General features: G+C 37.4%; 1 protein-coding gene across 6 annotated transcripts in view; it reads left to right on the top strand.

Annotated features, from left to right (window-relative positions):
* LOC104328996 (sodium channel protein type 1 subunit alpha) overlaps positions 1 to 18,654 on the top strand; it is a 110,932-nt gene that overhangs the window by 22,327 nt on the left and 69,951 nt on the right. For all 6 annotated transcript variants that reach the window (XM_075431093.1, XM_075431091.1, XM_075431095.1 and 3 more), the window contains one exon: positions 13,488 to 13,806. In XM_075431093.1, coding sequence (XP_075287208.1) covers positions 13,540 to 13,806 — 267 coding nt within the window. In that variant the 5' untranslated portion in view covers positions 13,488 to 13,539. The remainder of the gene's footprint in view (positions 1 to 13,487; positions 13,807 to 18,654) is intronic.

Here is an 18,654-nt window from a genome sequence, read left to right as displayed (position 1 = left end):
CGTGACCTACACATTGCAGTGATCTCTTTTCTGACAATATTCATTGTTCATGTACTAAAGACTTGCTTTTCATAACTGGATATTCTTATCTTTATGTAGCACGCTTATTCCCATTGTTGTGCCCTCTCTCAAGCGCATTGACAAACAGTTTTAAAAAATGAAGTTTCCTACTTTGGCTTCTCACTGTGAGCTTGTTTATACAAATGCATCTAGACTGTATATATGATGTCTGCAGAAACATTATTCAGCTTTCAGAGTCTGGGAGGAAATGGTGCTCTGTCTTCAGATGCATTGATCGGACAAGAAGAGTGACAGGCAGAGGAATGCCTCTCTGCATTGTTTCTCAGCTGGGTGTATTGTAAATCAATACCTGACTCTGGCAGTTTGAGTGGCTGAAGCTTTCTCTCATCTAGTAGGGCTAGAATTGGCTTTCACATTGGGTCTGCTATTAGGGGAGAAAGACTTATGGGACAACAATGACTGATCTTATAATTTATCATCAAACTATTTAATATATTGCCCTGGACACCCAATGACAAAACACCAGAAGACATTGTAACTCACTACTATAAACTAAAAATTACTATTTAGAAAAAGCATTCCAAAACACTTTACCTCCTATTACAACAATAAAAATGACATTTTAAAACAGCAATAAGCAGTTCCAATCACAAATGCAAGAGTCCTTTCAGTGATTAAAAAGGCAGATGTGCATTTTTGAATGAGAAGAACCGCTGAAAGTATTTTAATCACCAGTCACAAATCCTTTAAAATGGGTAAACTGGTATTTCCCCATCTGAAAAGCTGAGGTTGAAAGAGATCTGGTTTGCCATTAGTCAGATCTGCCATTATTTGCTGTGGTCTTCATTATACAATGTTGCCTCTCTTGTTTGAGTTCTCATCTTACAGGTGGATTCACATGAAGAGATCCATGTGATATAGACCTTGTAACCTACCAGTTTCAATTCAAGACAGAATGCAAGATAGAAACCTTTAAAATTATTAACCATTTTATTACTTCATTAGCTTCATTAAAATGGTATAACTGCACATTTGATGTGCACTGAATGATATCTATAGGAACTGCAGATCTCAACCCTCTTTTTATATTTCTGTGCCTATATTTCAGAATGGTTTCTTTGCAAAATAGTCACTAAATGTGCACTACAATTATATTTTTAACCACAAAGCTCAGTACTATATGTGATAAACTAGATGTCACTTTGTTTTTAGTAGATGATCTAGTCTTTAGAAAAGTATCAAAAGCGGCTCAGAATTTCAGTGACTGGGTGTGTTGCTGCAAAATTGAAGTATGTAGCTATATTTCAGAAATTTCTGATTAAGGATTTTCCATTTTTAAATGTCACAATGATATTCCCGTTAGTTCTGCTATCTTTTAACTTTGTTGTCACCTGCAATATACATTTTGTCTGTTTTGTCAGTACACTTCATAGCATTAAGTCCATTAACTATTAAATGTTCTGGGCTGCTAAACATTTAAAATCTCTGCACACAATATATTCTTCTTTAAAGAACCGCATTTCTCTAATTTTTCTTCTTGACAAACCATAGGATTAAAAAACCCAGAAAACTCCCAAATCCCAATATCACTAGATTTCATAGTCTATAATTTTATCACTTCTAACTTTGGAGTGGATTATTTATTATATCTTTACATTTCTGTATTTTCAAAAATCAAACTAACATCCTGAACATTTATTGTAGGGTTGGAATATAAAATATGAAATGACTGGAAACTCATCAGCACCTCAAAAGAAAAAAAAAAAAACGTGAAATCTTTGCTTTTAAGTAAAAGTCAGTGTGGCTAACAGTCTTCATTTACTGGGTTTCAAACCAGTGCTTCTGCAGAAATATTAATTCCCAGGCTCTGCCTTTCTTTGCAAATCTGAAGCTGTTTATGCTAAGGCATTGCTCAAAGGGTGTGACAGAGGCAGCAAATGCTGTTGCTGCTGCTTGTAGTTAACCATTTAATAGCAAAAACTATTTCATTGCTTCTAGGAATTTTCAATATTTTTTTTTCCCCTTTAAGCAACTGAAAATACCGTGAGTATCACATAGAACTTTTTTAGATCTCACAACAAGATAAACACTGGAGGAAAATAGTGAGAATAAAAAACCTGCTGAAATAAATCTTGAGAAATGAGTGGTGAAACTTTAATACACAAATCCCCGTTCAGTTGGGTCTCCTAAATCCAACTATGATCATCTGGAATTATGCATTACCCTTTATTATTCTGAGATACTTCCTTCTTTTATGCCTAAACACTTATAATTAATAATATTATGTTTTCATTCATGCTTTCTGGGCTAAGACGTTCTATGTCTACACAATATGCTCTTGCAAGGTACAGAGTATCAATGTGAAACTCTGGGTGGAGGCTAGTGCTCACCAAGACTATTGATCTGAATTCAGGATTCTTGCAAAACCCTAGACATCTTCTGGCAGTGATGCCCTTACCTCTGCCCAGAATCAGCTGTGTGGAAAATTGCAAGGACTGAGATGGATGGATGGGGTGGGTGAATATGCCTGTGGCCCATCCACACAGGAACTCAACACAGCTTTTAATGTAATATAGATTTAACTCATTTTTAGCATTTCTTTTTGTGGACTTGCCAGCTGGGTCACCCCACAGGCAGCTTCCAGGCTGCTCCACAGGGTAACAGTGCAAGCAGAAAACAAATCTGACCTTTAGCCTTAGTTTTAGCATTGCCTCAGTAAAACAACCGAGATGTAATCACAGGATTACACCTGTCGTGTTTGTAAACAGGAGCTGACTAAGAAAACTGGTTCTGTTAAGTGGGATGATGACTAAACAGCAAATTAGCAGGTGGATTTTGATGAGCTGATGGGAATGACCAGGTGGTTTCCTAATGCAGGACTTGGGAGAAGTAAAAGCAAGATGTTCTTTTCGACTATTTTGAGAAAATTCTTGTGTGAGAGACATCTTAAATGACTCAGATCAAACCCCAAAGATTAAGCTAAGAGTTAAAAGGAAATTCAGAGCAGTAGTAATAGAGGAGTGTTTTAGTATTTTTACTTTTGGTTTTATCTCTGTTCAGAGTAAAGCATAAATTTATCAACGACTTCTGCAGAGTCTCTGTGTGCCTTGCTTCAAATGCTGCTTTTCTGAATCACACGCTTCAGCTTCTGCCCTTGTAAGTGGTGAGCTGCAAGCCTGTGTCAGAAGTATGAAGCTTTGGGATGAATCCATTAACACACAGTGAGTACGGGAATGTGCACTGATGCTGGGATTTTAGGAAGGCAGCTGAACCGTAGGTGCTATTTGTAGGCAAGGTGATCTTTGCCTAGGAGATGTGCCAGAGATATTTACCAAGGCAACCTGTAACCTATGGGGAGTACATCACCTCAATTGCAAAAGAAGGCAGAGATACAGAAACTAGCTCTATTGTGCTTGGTTACTTGAGTACTAGCAGCAAAAATTAATGGATGTTAGTGCAAATTACTTTATCTAATATTCAACAGAGTAAATTAAGTGTGTGACTATACTACCCCTAGGGCACAAGGTGCCAGGGCTTGAGCATTGTCAGGTCTCAAGACTACTGTCATGTATAGCCATGCCTGGATGCAAGGTTGAGACATGGTGAGCTTATGAATGTCGACTTAACAAGGACTTTCCGAAATTACACTGGACTAACATTGTTAATTCAAATGTTGTTGAAAATCAGTTCAAAACTAATCAGAAAACAGGTAAGAGTTGTTTATTTTTGACCAGTTCTGTGTTTTTGAAATTTCTTTACAGCAGTGATGTGATTTTTTTTTTTTAATTCATAGTAAGACATTTTTGAGAGCTATCTGTATATAAGAAATAGTTTTTGAAGTTAAATAAAGTTATATCTACAAGAACAGATACTAGTTATGCTACTGTAAAGAGAAATTATTAATCTTCTAGTACTAAGCCATTTCTCACATATTATAAGCAAATTATTATTAACTTGGAAGCAGCCTACTAAGAAATAGTAGAATGCTCTTACTGTCAGTAAACATGGTTGCTTATTTGTGAGTTCAGAATCACAAAACTGCAGAGGGACATGAGGGGAGAACTGTAGATGTGTTGCCTTAGCAGGATCAGAAGTGGCCAGTAAGAAAGGATACGTTGCCTTGCCAACATAGACAGCAATAAAGATGCCATGGGTTTACAGGTGTCTATTACATGTTACATGTGTTACATGACATTAGCATATAGCATACAAATTATTTTGACAAACACTTTATTCACATGTAGCCCACATATTTGCTGGCTCTCCAAAAACCTAAGATAGGCTGATGGCTGCAGATGAACACAGGAGCTATGCAGAAGCTGTGCAGTGGAAATAGCACTTCCTAGGCTGCAGAGTTGGTGTGTGGTTTGAGCATCTCCCATTCCTTCAGCACAACCTCCTTTCAATGCAATTTGTGAGATGGATCCCTCACTTTGGGTGCTGCACTGCGCTGACTTAGCTTATGATATCCTGCTCCTAAAACAGAGCAGTGGGGCTGCTACTGCCTGCTCTCTGCACCATGCAACAGCATGTGCTGAAACATGCCTTGAGTGCACAGTGAGTGAAAGCAAGGGTGTAAAGTATCAAAGCTTGTTTATAATATTTAATTAGAGAAAGGTGTAACTCAACTCTTCTACTTTTCATATGGTGTCTGGATCTCCTGTGCAGTACAAAAAGTATTTACAAGTTTTGGGGGTTTTAGCACTTCATAGAAGTCCATCATTTTGGTTGCAAACCAGTGATTCTTTCGGTTTCCTTAATTACAGTTGATTTTCCCCTTTACCTTGTGTGTTAAATATGTTCCTGTTGTGCCCACATCCGCTTCCTTGGCTCAAGGAAAACCTCAAGAGTGAAATCAGTGCTTGCAAGAAAAATACGCACATAACTAAAACTGTCAGAAAGTTTTGAAAATGTAAATACTTTTGTCATTATGTCTTTAAGGCTTCTGGCCCTTCCACTGACCACATGAGACAGCAAGTACCAGAATGCTGTTAATGTGGTTAAGCAACCCATAAAGGTCATAATTTAGTAACTTTTTGAGTATGGACATGCTTTTGGGTTTGTTAGCGCTGCAAATTTGACATCATTCCAGGGTATGGAGCAATCTATTTTCCATCAGCTTTTATTTCTTTTTTCCCAGGTGTGGTAATATGCCCAAACCAGAACTTAAATCTTGTCTCAAATTCAATTTTACCTTAAAGTAAAATGAATCAGTAGTATTATGTAATTTATACTACATAGCCTACATTGCTTTGTTTACTTTTTTTAACCAAAGAAAGGTGCTATTAGGTTTGCTAAGGTAAATAGAAACAAAAGTTTCAGATGTTGCTTAAGAAAACTAATCTTGAATTAGTAATGTAGATTGCCAATAGGAGGGGTCTGTGCTCTGACCAAATGAAAGAGAGCAGAAAGATTGCTGCCCTGCACTGCAGTCTTCTGCTGCACAAGCTACACTGCAGGAATACAGTGAGTGTGGAATTCATTCAGCTTGGTAGCAGTCCAGTAGTTCTAGCCTATTAAATGTATTTTCTCAGATGGAGTAGTAATGCAGATGCATTGTGACTTTAATGACTTGTCCCATTAAAGTATTTTTTTCTTTCTGTGGAACTGCATAACTAATTTTGTTTTTTTCAGCTTTCTAAAATAGAAATGACTTGATTGCTGTTAATGGAATTAAACTTGCAAAGCAGTAAGCAGAAGCAAGCTATTTATTCTTAATCTAAAGCAAAGCCTAGTAGCTATATTTTGGTTTAGAGATACATTAGTTAAATTTACAAATGTAATGAGAACAACAATCTCAGCAATGCATACATATATGTAACTAATAGTGATTAATAATATGCTGTGTCCACATCATGTGGTTTTCTGATATCCTCTAATCAAGAAACAAGGATAGTACTGAGAATCTAGGTATTAGGGGGGAAAAAAGGCTGCAGCTACACAGAAGTCTGTTTTGACTACAGTGGACAACAGTTCCTCGTACAGGTAGCTCACAGGGTGCATTCTTGTTTTCCCAGCATGGGGGTTCTGCTTGGTTAGTTATTTAATTTGGGGAAGGCTGGCTTGTTTTATTGTGTTTTGTTTTTCAAAACTGAGGCTTGTATTTTCTTCCTGAATTGAAGAAGTTAATTGGGAGTTAAAACTAGAACTAAACTCTCTTTTCCCACAGGTATTACTAATTTTTTTCTTCTCAGCTATGAATACACCTCTGGCGATTTTCAACTGACTCTTCTCAAGTGATTTGCTTAGATATAATAGAGAAATAGTTCTAGGAGCAGAGATCAGAACCCATGATTGCCTTCCCAAACAAAAGCTTACCATTAAGATGCCAAGTTCATGTTTTCTTGTAGGCCTTCTTTTTATCCCGGTAAACTTGATTTCATTCCTGCATAGTGATGGCAGAGCACTGCAAAGAGAGATCAGATGGTCTGTTGCCCGTGGCAGGGTTAGAGTTTTGCTGACTGATGGAAAATGCGGCTTTGAATTCCCTGGAGCTAATGAGGGAGTTTAGCATAGATACTCATGTAATGAGATGTAAGCTAAGCAATTAGACAGCCGTGTGGGTATCACAGACATTAACTCTATTTCCTCTCTCTGTCTTTTCTGCTTTCGGGCTGTTGGGCAGCCTAGGCTGGAGCACTAAACTGCCTTCCTAAATCACACAGCTACCCATGGCTGTTTGCAACTCTGTGACAACCTAAATCGTCATACTCTTCCCTCATCACCCTCCTTCTGTGACTCGTTCCCTGTGCCAAAACCTTTCTTGTGTATCAGCTTAGGTAATGGAAATGTCTAGCTGCAAAGCATAGACTTTCACTTGAGCTAATATGTACTATTTAGTTGCTTCCAATATTTCAGATAATTCATTTACAGCTTAGTGCATATGTACATACCCTGTTTTGATGTCTGCAGTATTAATGTACCTACTCTTTATTTAAAATTAATATGCATTAAATAAATATAATTAGCCAAGTCCAAGTAATCTAATGCAAGCAAGTCCTTGTGCCCAGATCTGCATTATCCATGATGAGAAGGAACATCAATTAGACAGTGGAAAAAGATATGGGAGAATCCTATTAACAGTGTGGTAATATGCATGTTTCCTTTATAAAGCTGTCCAGGAGAATTCAATTTAGTTTTATGTATGAGCTACAGGGAGTCATAAATATTTGCATAGTCCCAATATTCTAATCTGACTTCTGTCCTTCTGCCAAGTGTGTTGCTTTGGCTATCCTACCTAACTTTGCTACCTGTAGTAGCCCTAAAATAAACAGACCAGTTACAGGCTTGGTTCTGTGAAGAAAGGAACAGGCGTTCCTCCTCAGCTAAGAGCTCACATACAAAGCTGCAGTAGTTGGCCATACCTTCCTTCCTCTCCTCTCACAAATCCACACTTTCAGGAAGGTAATTTATATTTATTCTGTATTCTGGAGACAAGAATCATAATGAGTCGTTGATAAATCAAAAATAATGAGAAACTGTGCACTAAAAAAGGAGAAGTAATATAACATGGAGATTTGGGCTCTGCGAGTTTACATGTAGATTCACTGATTCGTCTTTAAATTGTAGTAGCTGTGGTCTGTTAGTTGTGCCTTGAATCATCCAGGTGACACTCCCTGGGCATATCACTGATAATAACCTCACTAATACCTAGTCAGTCTCTTTAGAAAAATAAAGTTACCAATGTTACATCATTGCTTCTACAACACTTCAAAATATTAATGCTACTGTTTACTACTCTAATATTTTTTCAAAATAGTAAGAGGCATGATTTTTTAATTTTAAAGCTGATTTATTAATTTATGCAAAAACCAAAAACATAATGTATGTCACAGGGCAAGGGCAAAGTGAAGGGCAAAAATTAAATTCTGCTTACTGTAGCAGAATTCTCTTGCCTGAGTTTTCCATTAGCAATTAGTTTCACAGTGCTGGAAGTACAAGGAAACAGCAGTCTGTACAGGCATTTAAGGGTGCCTTCCTGAAATTCAAAGGGAGAATGATCAGGCAGTGAAAACTGTCCAGTTTCATTTGCTAATTTCTTAATATTTGATTCAATGTAGTGTCATTTTTATTTCCTATTAGTGGTGATAAATTACTTATTTCTTACGTTGCCTAGTGTAACAAATCATAATTTGTGATATATATAATGAAGAGTCCTATGAGACATTAATTCTACAAGTGGCAGTGCAAAAGAATGTGCAATGTATCTGCTGAAAGATTCATGTGCATTCCCTTTTGCACTCATCTTTTCACTTCATCTTGGACACACATTCACATCCATGAAACCAGAGCTGCACTGTCTCAAATTGCATCATGTAGCAGCGTACAGATCTAGTCTCGGTGGCCTTTCACCAGCTTGAGAAATTGGAGAATATGAAAAAAAAGTGGCGAACGGGAGGCGTAAGTATTGATTCCCCACTACTTTCAATGTATGCAAAGTTGTACCCACAAAAGTAAGTAATTTTTGTTCTAGTTATTCTCTAGAGCATATTCTCTGGTTCATGGCTGCCATGTTTATCTGCGTGTGACATGATTAGGCCAACAGAAGAGAAAAAATACCATTCTGGTCTATTCCCTCTGTGTGTACATTAGAAGTATGTTCACATCACTCGGCACCTGCATATTAACCATTGAAGAAACTGAATATCTGTGTAGTATGTTCTAGAAAATATGGCACGTTTCTATATGGTAAATCTGAGAAGCTATATCTTTTTAAGTCAATCCTATTGCTATGCTAATTGAGTAAAATTAAATGCTGGCTAATATTAGAAGTTAGATTGCTGAGAATAGGGGCATCTGAAGGATAAAGGGAGAGGCAGGAAAAAGATTGTTTGATCAGGTTTGATTTCAGCATTTGGATATGAAGGTGAGCACGGAAAGCTTTATACAATGTTTATGTGGGTGAAAGTATAAAGCTGAACCAGACCTGTTGTACCACAACCATTGTTGGAACTGGTCTGCTACAATCAAATTCCTACATTTCTAGCACATGGAGTCCAATGGAACTTCAACATCTCAACATTCAGTACATTCTGTGGCAAATAGAAGCTAAATTTTACTTCATGGGTGTTGTCACAGAAGATCAGACATCAAAACATGTTACAGTTTTAGATATAAGCATATGGATAATATAAAGAAATTAGCTTGCTAAAGTTTAGATACTTGCAGTACTGTAATTCTACATGTATGCTAAGGTCCTCCTGATCAAACTTTCCAGAAACTCTTGTCAATATTTGTTATGAAGGCATGAAGAACATGAAAGCTAACAGTAAACCAGATGCTTATCAGGTTAGGAAATAATCTTCTTATTCAAACTTATCTCTTTTTCAGAGAATTATGTATTGTCTGACTTCTTTGAAGGCTAGTGTGCAACTGGTTTGGACTCATTGGTAGACAAGGCACCATCTCTCCATCTATTTGCCAACGTGTCCCTTTATTTTGCCTAGAAAAATTATTTAGGTGAAATTTGAAGACTCTAGAAATTTGAAGAAATTCTGTGGATATTTGACAGCTTGAGTTATTCACTAAGTACCTGTAGATCTACAACTACTCAAGATGTACAGTAGATCACATCCACCAACAAAGAGCTGAACCAATTGCATGTATATTGCCCAGATGGTCACTGTGTGCATAGCTAACCCAGTGTAGTTCTGGATCCTTCAGACTTAATAGCATGGGCAGATCAGCTGTGCGTTGTGCAGTTACACAGATGCAGCTGAATAACTTCAGCATGTGCTCTGCATTACTCTGCATGTGCTTTACAGATGGTGCACGCACACAGAGTATATTGAGCATGTTCTGGAATTCTCTCTTACAACAATGCGTACAATACAAAGTATATATGAATATATTTTGCCTGGGATATTTCAGAAGAAACAGAATTATTCTATTCTCAAACGTTCTGAGTACCTTATTTTCCAAAATTTGAAACATTTTGCCTACTGATACTTGCTCATAAGAAAGTCACTCAAAAACAATTGGAGATGACGAAGGAAAAAAAATCGTATTCACTCCAGCAGGAAGGTAGGAAGGAACTTGGTAAGAAATCTATATTTTGTGTATTCTTATATTCTGTCCTCTGTTAAATTACCAATGCTAGCTAAAGAAAACAAAGAGAAGTCCATTTGGATCATGTAAGCAATCTGTAGTTATTCAATTAATATTTATTAAATCACTTCGTAGAAATCAGAAGGATATCAGTTGATTAGCTGGCCTGGTATCAATTGTTATCCATCCCCTACACAGATAAGTGAGAATAAATTCATCAACTATGATAAAATAAATACAAACCTTTCAGTTAAACACTGTGATATGACAGATGAAAGTGATTTGGGACTAAAAGTGTATGGAATTCTGTATGTACTTAATATTGGCTTAGAAATTTTTGGAAGGCTTCCATTTGCAATTCTGAAGATTAATAATAACAGAAATGCCTGAAGAAAAGGAAAATGTATCTGGAATATCATCCTCTAATCTGTTAAATAGAGGATAAAAAGTATTTAATCTTCATAAAGTCTCCTGAAACATTTTAAGTACAGCCTACTTGGATTTAGACATATCTGAAAGTATATATGTGGCTAGCTCCACGTACATTTGACAGGCCTGAGAACATTCTAGGATTAATTGTAGAAAAATAATGTAATGTTCCTTTCTACAGAAAAAGTACAGGTATTATTAGCAAAGTCCACAGCATTTGCTGTTTTTAAACTCCATGTGTAAACACAGTAGCTGAATCAGATGTTTTTGCAACCTAACTAATGACTATGAAGTAACTTGCTTCTGTGCACCTGCAGGCTTACCTCCTGTTCTGCACACCAGCTGGGGACACTCAGCTCCACTAAAAGATGATCCCAACAGAGCACCATAGGGTTTCAGAATTGATCGTTGCTGTCCACTCGCCGGCTGTCTGTTTCCTTCCTCTTCAGAACATGGCGATTGCCCTTGCTACTGCCCAGCACCTCCTTCCCACTGTGCTGGGACTCGTTTGGCTTGCTGTGCCCTCACTGGCCACCATGGCAGGGAATACCGAGTGCTGTGTACAGTGGGGGTTTGGACAATGAAGGGAACTTTCAAAGGAAAAACGGCAAATGGGAAAACTAGCCTTCTGGGTCTCACGGGGAGGAGGAGAGGGAAAGGCAGACATGGCTGAGTAGCCTCATTTTCTAGTGCCCATGGGGATTATACCTGTGCTGGGAGAGGACAGAGGACAGGGAAGAGGCCTTTATTCCTTCCTTTGCCAAATTTGGGAAAGCTGAGCAGAGAAGAGAGCCTGACTGTCTGCCTTGAGTCTCTGTATCTCCCTGAAGCCCACAGAGCAAATTAGTATCCACCTACAGCTGTAGCTCCCATAATATTTGAATAGTGGCGTAATATGAGATGTTTCCCAGATCAGTTTGGGGATCAGCAAGGTCAGCGGTGAGTTTTTTCTCCTTTCCCAACATCCACAAGGTGTGACTGAACTTTAAGAAATACCATCAGAGCGTACAAACTGTGAGTTTATAACTGTTCAGTAGTTAAGAGACCAAGCAGTCAACTCCCAGAAGTAAACAGAACCACGAAATGGGGAGCTGGGGGATGTCTGGAGGATGCTTTCTATGTGGCAGAAGAGAAGATTTTAAATCTTTGTTGATTGAGGTACACTTTCTTATACCCTTTTTCTCCCTAATGTAGAAAGAACAGGATGATTGCAATTCCTTTCAGGATTAGAAAGAAAGGAAAGCGTTAAAGAACAGTTTTTGGCGTGAGTCTATAGTCTGTATGGGTCGATACTTTGTGATTTGGTAGAAGGTTAGCTCACTTTAAATTTTTTTCAGTGAGAAATCTGCCACCTCGGTTCTTTAGAAGTCATTCTTCTGATTGAGGGTGATGATTCTATGCATCCAAGTGAAATATGGTTTTCAAATTATTCTGAGAAATCAAGAAAATTTGGGTTCTAGAGCCCACAGGCACTTTGACCTCTCTTTCTTATTTTATCCACTATATTCCTCTACTCAATACATATGTATAATTACAATGTTTGGGTTCACTCTAGCGTTAATGATCTAGAGGATTTGGGGTTTGCTCTAATATATTTTAGTGACCGTCTTTTTAATTTCCCAGCTATGTTTTTCTTTCTTCTCCCTTTGTTTCTCATCTAATTTCTTACTCTCCTTATTGAGTTTTCCTTAATAGAAGTTTAACCCTATTTATATTTGCTTCCCTTCCTGCTCCTTTCCCCGCATTGTTCTTCCACATACTTTTGTATTTTTCTTTGTTTTCGTATTTGCATTTTTCTACTGCTAATCTTCCAGTCTTCCTATTTTTTCCTTTTCATGTTCTTCATTTTCTCCCCTAATTCTTTCTACATTTCTTTACAGTCTCCTCTTGTTTCCATTTTTGATCTGTTTTCCTCATCTTTTTCAGCCTCTTTCCATAAATCCTGGCTCTGTTTGTCACCTTTTTGTTTGTTTTAATGCTTTCCCCCAGCCACCTCTTTTATACTTACTTCTCTGTCATTCCATATCTCTAGCTTATTTCAGTGAATACTGAACTGCATTGACCCTCAAGTCTCCTGAAAGGCTGACTGATCATTTCACAAGGACCCCAGCAATGGGTGGAGACTGCAAATATCTCTTTAGATTCAGGCGTGAGGGATATATGTGCCAATGTGTGCCCAAATATGCATTTTATCTGTATGTCTGATGTGAACAGAAACTTATTCAGCAGCATGAAAGATGCCAGATCCATAGTTTTAACAGGAGTTTTGTAGGTTTTTCCCCCTCATAATGAGTCTATTGTCTAGTTTCAATATATAAATATGTATATTAAGATACTTCCAGAATTATCCAATTACAGCTATTGAAGAAAGAACCAGATATATATATTATATATATAGTAATAGTTAAATTGAAATAAGTATAGGGAATTGTTCTTATTATTATACAGAATAACTACCCATACAAAAATTTACTTGGAACCACTACTTTACTACCTCATAATACACAGAGTTGATTTTTTTTTTTTTTATGGAAATTCTGATTCTGCAATGCTTGTTTTCTGATACTCTTGTTGAACTTGGTGGAAATTTCTGCATTAGGTATGATTAACTGTGCTATTTGTAGTTACAGATATAATCCTGATTGATTCTAGAGGAGTGTGAGGTAATTTTAAGATAATTAGAGTTATGAGGAAAGAATGTATCTGATTGATCTGAAGTATCATGATTTTGCTTATTTGGAGTAAAAGATCATTATAGTCCTAGAGTTATTATTGCAGTTTGTATTGCTAGCATAAGAACCACACAAGTGCCTCTTACAAAGGTCAAATCACCTGCTTATTTTATTTTTCTTTACATAATTTTCAATATTGCATTGTCATTTGATCTTTCCAACATAGCATAAACAAAAGCATTTAAAAATAAATGTTATATCGTTATTACTGGATGATTATGACATGTTTCTTTGAATTTATTTTCTGTTTTCTTTTAGTATTTTCCTATGCAGAAGAATAAATTGTAATTAAAATGTGCAGGATGAAAAGATGGAGCAGTCAGTGCTTGTACCACCAGGACCAGACAGCTTCCAGTACTTCACTAGAGAGTCTCTTGCAGCTATTGAACAACGCATTGCCGCAGAAAAAGCTAAGAATCCTAAACAAGATCGTAAAGACAATGATGATGAAAGTGGGCCAAAGCCAAACAGTGATTTGGAGGCAGGAAAAACACTGCCGTTTATATATGGTGACATACCTCCGGGAATGGTGTCTGAGCCCTTGGAAGACATGGACCCATATTACATCAATAAAAAAGTGAGTCTAATATCAATCCTGTTCATATGCCAGTGCTTTATCATGTTAATTTCATTTTCATGAAATGGGTAATATAGCTTGTTACTTCAGTCTCTTAATTGGCAGCCATGTAGCAATTGTCATTCTAACAATGTGGAAACAGTTGAGCATTCCTAGAAGGACTAGGTACAACAATAGCAGAAAATGTTTGATGCCAGTGATACATGTCCATTTTACCCTCCAGAAAGTTAGTAAATAAATTTTTAATATCATGTAGTTACAAGAAGTTGATTTAACTAATGTATGTTTTTAGACCACCTTTACCCTCATGTGCCCCTGGCACACCAGTCGTCCTACTTTACACAAAGAGGAACTTTATAGCGATACTATTTTTAACATTAAATTAATCAAATTGGAAATAAATGTAGTATTATGGCTGATTGTATAATACGGTTATTCAATGGATGTAGCAGGGTATAAATAAATAGTATGAAAATCTAGACTTCTATTCACTGCTATCTAAATAATTTGCAAAGTGCCCACTGTCCTGTATGGTACAGGACAGAATCCATCATCGTTAATGGTTATTAACCTTTCATCCTTTTCATCAAAATTTATTCCTTTTGTATAATTTAATTTATATCAAAGGAACATTCATATCAAAGCTAAAGCATAGTATGTTGTCTTTTGATTATAAGCAATATATAATACCTATACAAATGTGTGTATACATCATAGATGCAATAACTTTGCAAACTTTTAAAAAGTGAAGATATATTGAAAATGAGTACACTGACACATCACGTTTTCTCCAAGTTTCCTCACATTTAAAACTGACATCATGAACATATGCTTAACACAATTTGTTCTCAGAAATCTTCTTTGATAGCAAATTCTTAGGGAATTTATGGAATCAATAGAGAAACAGCAGAAAATGTTGTAAAGAGATTGTAAAAATGATTTAAAACTTTCTGGTGGAACTGGCTTTGAACAGTGCTGGAATTCTGTTGCACAGCCCATACACAGCAGAAAAGGTTCATGGTTTATAGTGATAGCTAGCTTGGGTGATACTTTAGTTACTAGATACTGTAATTATGAAAACTCTATACATATCAAGGCAGGAGTTATTCTGATTTTCACAAAGTGCTGTGCTATAAGTGTCCTAGCTTGCCAAATTTCGTGTGATTTTTGAGTCCTATTTTGACAAGACAGAAAATACCATGTGAAAGAAAAATATTCTTATCTTTATTATACGATGCCTCTGAAAAAGCCTTTATCTGCCATTCATGGTGTATGAAGATTTATCTTTAAACTGCAGTTCTACTTTTACAAAGATAAAAGATGCATTTCTGTAAAAGCAGGCCTTATAGAGTTCTGTACTAATTGTGACTGTTTATGATACAAAAATCCCATACAACTATATCCCTACCTGTCCACAGCTCATCCTGGACCTTTATAGTCAAATCAGTCTGTCTTGAGTGTCTTACAGTGATAACAAATACATGCTAGGCATGACCTACAGGTATGCTTCTGGAGCCCTTAGAAATGGAAGGCCCTTTCAGTCCCTTTGCAGATGGAGCTGAGCACTTACTGTGTCAGCCAGGTTTGATGATAGGGTTGCAAGAATTGGAGTGAAACCAGCTGAACTTCTTCAGTTTTGTACTATTTGAAAGGAAGAATCTTTTTATTTGCACACTAAATAACTTTTAAGGGCAAGTCATGTACCCACCGGGATTCTCTTCTTTGTGCTGAAGTCCACACATCCTCTCTATGAACATGCTTTAATCTTCTACAGGACAGGAGTAGAAACAGCCCTGTCAGTCAAAGACCAGACAAGTATTTCTCACACATTACAATTCTCTCCATTTTTTCCTTTCTTCAGTAGGAGGAAAATAGACTTTCCTAACAGAAATTCCAACATCTTTTTTGATTTTACATCAGTAATTTGAATTTAAAATATCTAATTCCTAGATTTTGTTATCTAGCTCTGTGTGAATTCTGGAGAGACTTTTATCTTGCTTCACTTGTCTTTTGAGAGTATTGGTAGTAGCTGATGCTCCTGCAAGTCTTGCAAGGAGAAATAGCTTGAGAAAATCCTGAAGCAGAGGTGAACATCTCCAGGAAGATGTGAATGACTCTTAATCATAGAATTATAGAATGCTTTGGGTTGGAAGGGACCTTTAAAGGTCATCTAGTCCAACCCCCCTGCAACAAGCAGGGATATCTTCAACTAGACCAGGTTGCTCAGAGCACCATCCAGCTTGACCTTGAATGTTTCCAGGGATGGGGTATCTACCACCTCCCTGGGCAACCTGTGCCAGTGCCTCACCAACCTCCTAAAAAATTTCTTCCTTGTACCTAGTCTAAATCTACTCTCTTTCAGTTTAAAACCATTACTCCTTGTCCCGTCGCAACAGGCCCTGCTAAAAAGTTTGTCCCCATCTTTCTTCTCAGCACCCTTTAAGTACTCAAAGGCCACAATAATGTCTCCCCAGAGCCTGCTCTTCTCGAGGCTGAACAGCCCCAACTCCCTCAGCCTTTCCTCATAGGAGAGATGTTCCATCCATCTGATCATTTTTGTGGCTCTCCTCTGGACCTGCTCCAACAGCTCCATGTCTTTTCTGTGCAGGACTCCAGGTGGTGGGTCATCAGAGTGGAGCAGAGGGGCAGAATCACCTCCCTTGACTTGCTGGCCACGCTGCTTTTGATGCAGCCCAGGATACAGTTGGCCTTCTGGGCTGCGAGCGCACATTGTCGACTCATGTCCAGATTTTCATGCACCAGTACCCCCAAGTCCTTCTTAATGCTCTATGCATTTACCTCTGTATCGTTCAACATTTCAGCTTTCTCTTTATCCCTCTCCTAATTCCACCTTGTAAAGCCAAGGAGTCAATCAGCACACCCTCTCCCAGTGTAACGGTCTGACAACTGCTGCATGATGGTTAGAGATTTAATATTTCTGCCTGGGGAAGCATCTATCTGAAATGACATGGATCTAATGACAAACCCTAGAATGAAGGAAAATACTTGCAAGAAAAGGTTAGGACAAGTGTGTGGATATGGATTAGCAGATGCCACTGTTGCTTCAGACCTTTATTAAGATCTCTGCATAAACCATATCTGATCTATCAACAGACGCTATATAAGTTTGGCTTCCAAACTTTCAATTAGGGTATAGAAATGCTTATCTACAGCACTGATCAAATGGTACTAATGAAGATGATCACAGTGTTTGTTCAGGAAACCTGTACAAGAATTTTAGGAATATCTTTTTCATTCTAAATTTGGGTCATGAGTGAAATCATCCATCATTTACCCCATATGCAAGTATTGCATCCCATTTGCTGATGGGTTTTTTTTCCTATTTTTGTAGCAAGATTGAACAAGTTCACTGTATTTTTGTATGCATTGTATGTTGAAACATCATCTAGAGTGTTTTACATTTCATCTTTGGGACTTTTTTCCTAAGCAATAAGTTTGTGCATGCCATGATTCAGTACAGTTTAAAACAGAATAAGACAGGAATAAACAAATGTGTTGAGCTGGTGTGAGAACCTTAATTTGTGGATAAGGTAGCCCTGAGATGAAAAGTTAAAAATGGGAAAACTTGTTAAGAGAAACAAAAACAGATAGATGTGCTAGTTTTATGGTTTTGTAACTGTGCTTCTATGCAAAACCTGCAGCCAAAGAGGACATATTTATATTCAATGTTAATCTGAAGTTGAAAGGAAAAGGAAAAAATTTACAACAGCTGTTTGACAACAGAACAGCCTATTACACACCTGATAGTATTATTGATTTACAGTGTATCACAGCCTGAATGTCAGCAACTGTATTCTTGGAACATAATTTTTTTATTATAATATAATACAATACCAGTTCTTATATTCTTATGATTTTATTATCATGAAATGCTGCTGGCTGTGGTGGTCAGTAATGCTGTTTTTTAGAACTGTGAAGTTTAGCATCCTAAATGGTTGCAATGCTATTTTTTTTTTTTTTTTATCTAAAATGGAGTAAAAATGAACTTGGACTTTACCTATTTTTTGCTTTCCACTTCCATGTAAGTGCAAATCTGTGTGTTCCCAGTATAATAGTGACTGCCTGTTCATGCTCAAGCTGCCATCACAAAGGATCAAGGAGGTTCGCATCACTACCTGTAGAGAAAGGATCAGCTGAAACCCCCTAAGATCCTGACCTGCAGGCATGCATCAAAATCTGGTCCACTTGGTTTCATACTTCAAGGGCTGGCTATTTGCTTTTGAAGTTAGGCTGCTACATTAAAGAGGAGGGAAAGAATAGTTGAAATTAAATGTATCTTGCTACACTTTCCTCCTGCTATAATGTACATGTCACATTGTTGATTGCCACTCCATTCCCTGCCTCTTGCCAGAAGGATATTGAATGACATCTGTCAGAAAAGGTGCCTCCTTTTGTCCTGGCACTTGGTAGTATCAGTCCCTAATCTGATCAAACCACTGGCTCCTGGGATTCCCAGACTTGTCTTGGGCTGCAGAAACAAAAAGATTCTGTAAAACTGCTTTACTTAACTTCATTACATCAGAAAAGGTGAACGCAGCAGTGATTTTAGATATTGTTCTTAGCTGTAGGTGAAGGAGTTTTTAAGTGAAAAGATCTAGCGAAGCAAAAAATTAAGGTCTTGCTAGAAAACATTATGTCAAAGGAAAACCACAAAACCAAGAAATGCCATGAGTCTCTTCTTCTAGCTGCCCCTAGGGATTTTCCCAAGAAGCTAAGGACCCAGCTCAACAGTATATCACCTCTTGCCTTTCATAAGGTCTTTTGAGGCTTTAGATGGTGCTTATTTAACTGTAGGAAGTGGAAATGCAATGCAGTAGCAGTCAGCCT

Source organism: Opisthocomus hoazin, chromosome 9 (assembly GCF_030867145.1).
Source record: "Opisthocomus hoazin isolate bOpiHoa1 chromosome 9, bOpiHoa1.hap1, whole genome shotgun sequence".
Classification (NCBI taxonomy): Eukaryota; Metazoa; Chordata; class Aves; order Opisthocomiformes; family Opisthocomidae; genus Opisthocomus; species Opisthocomus hoazin.
This window is presented reverse-complemented; position numbering and strand designations above follow the sequence as displayed.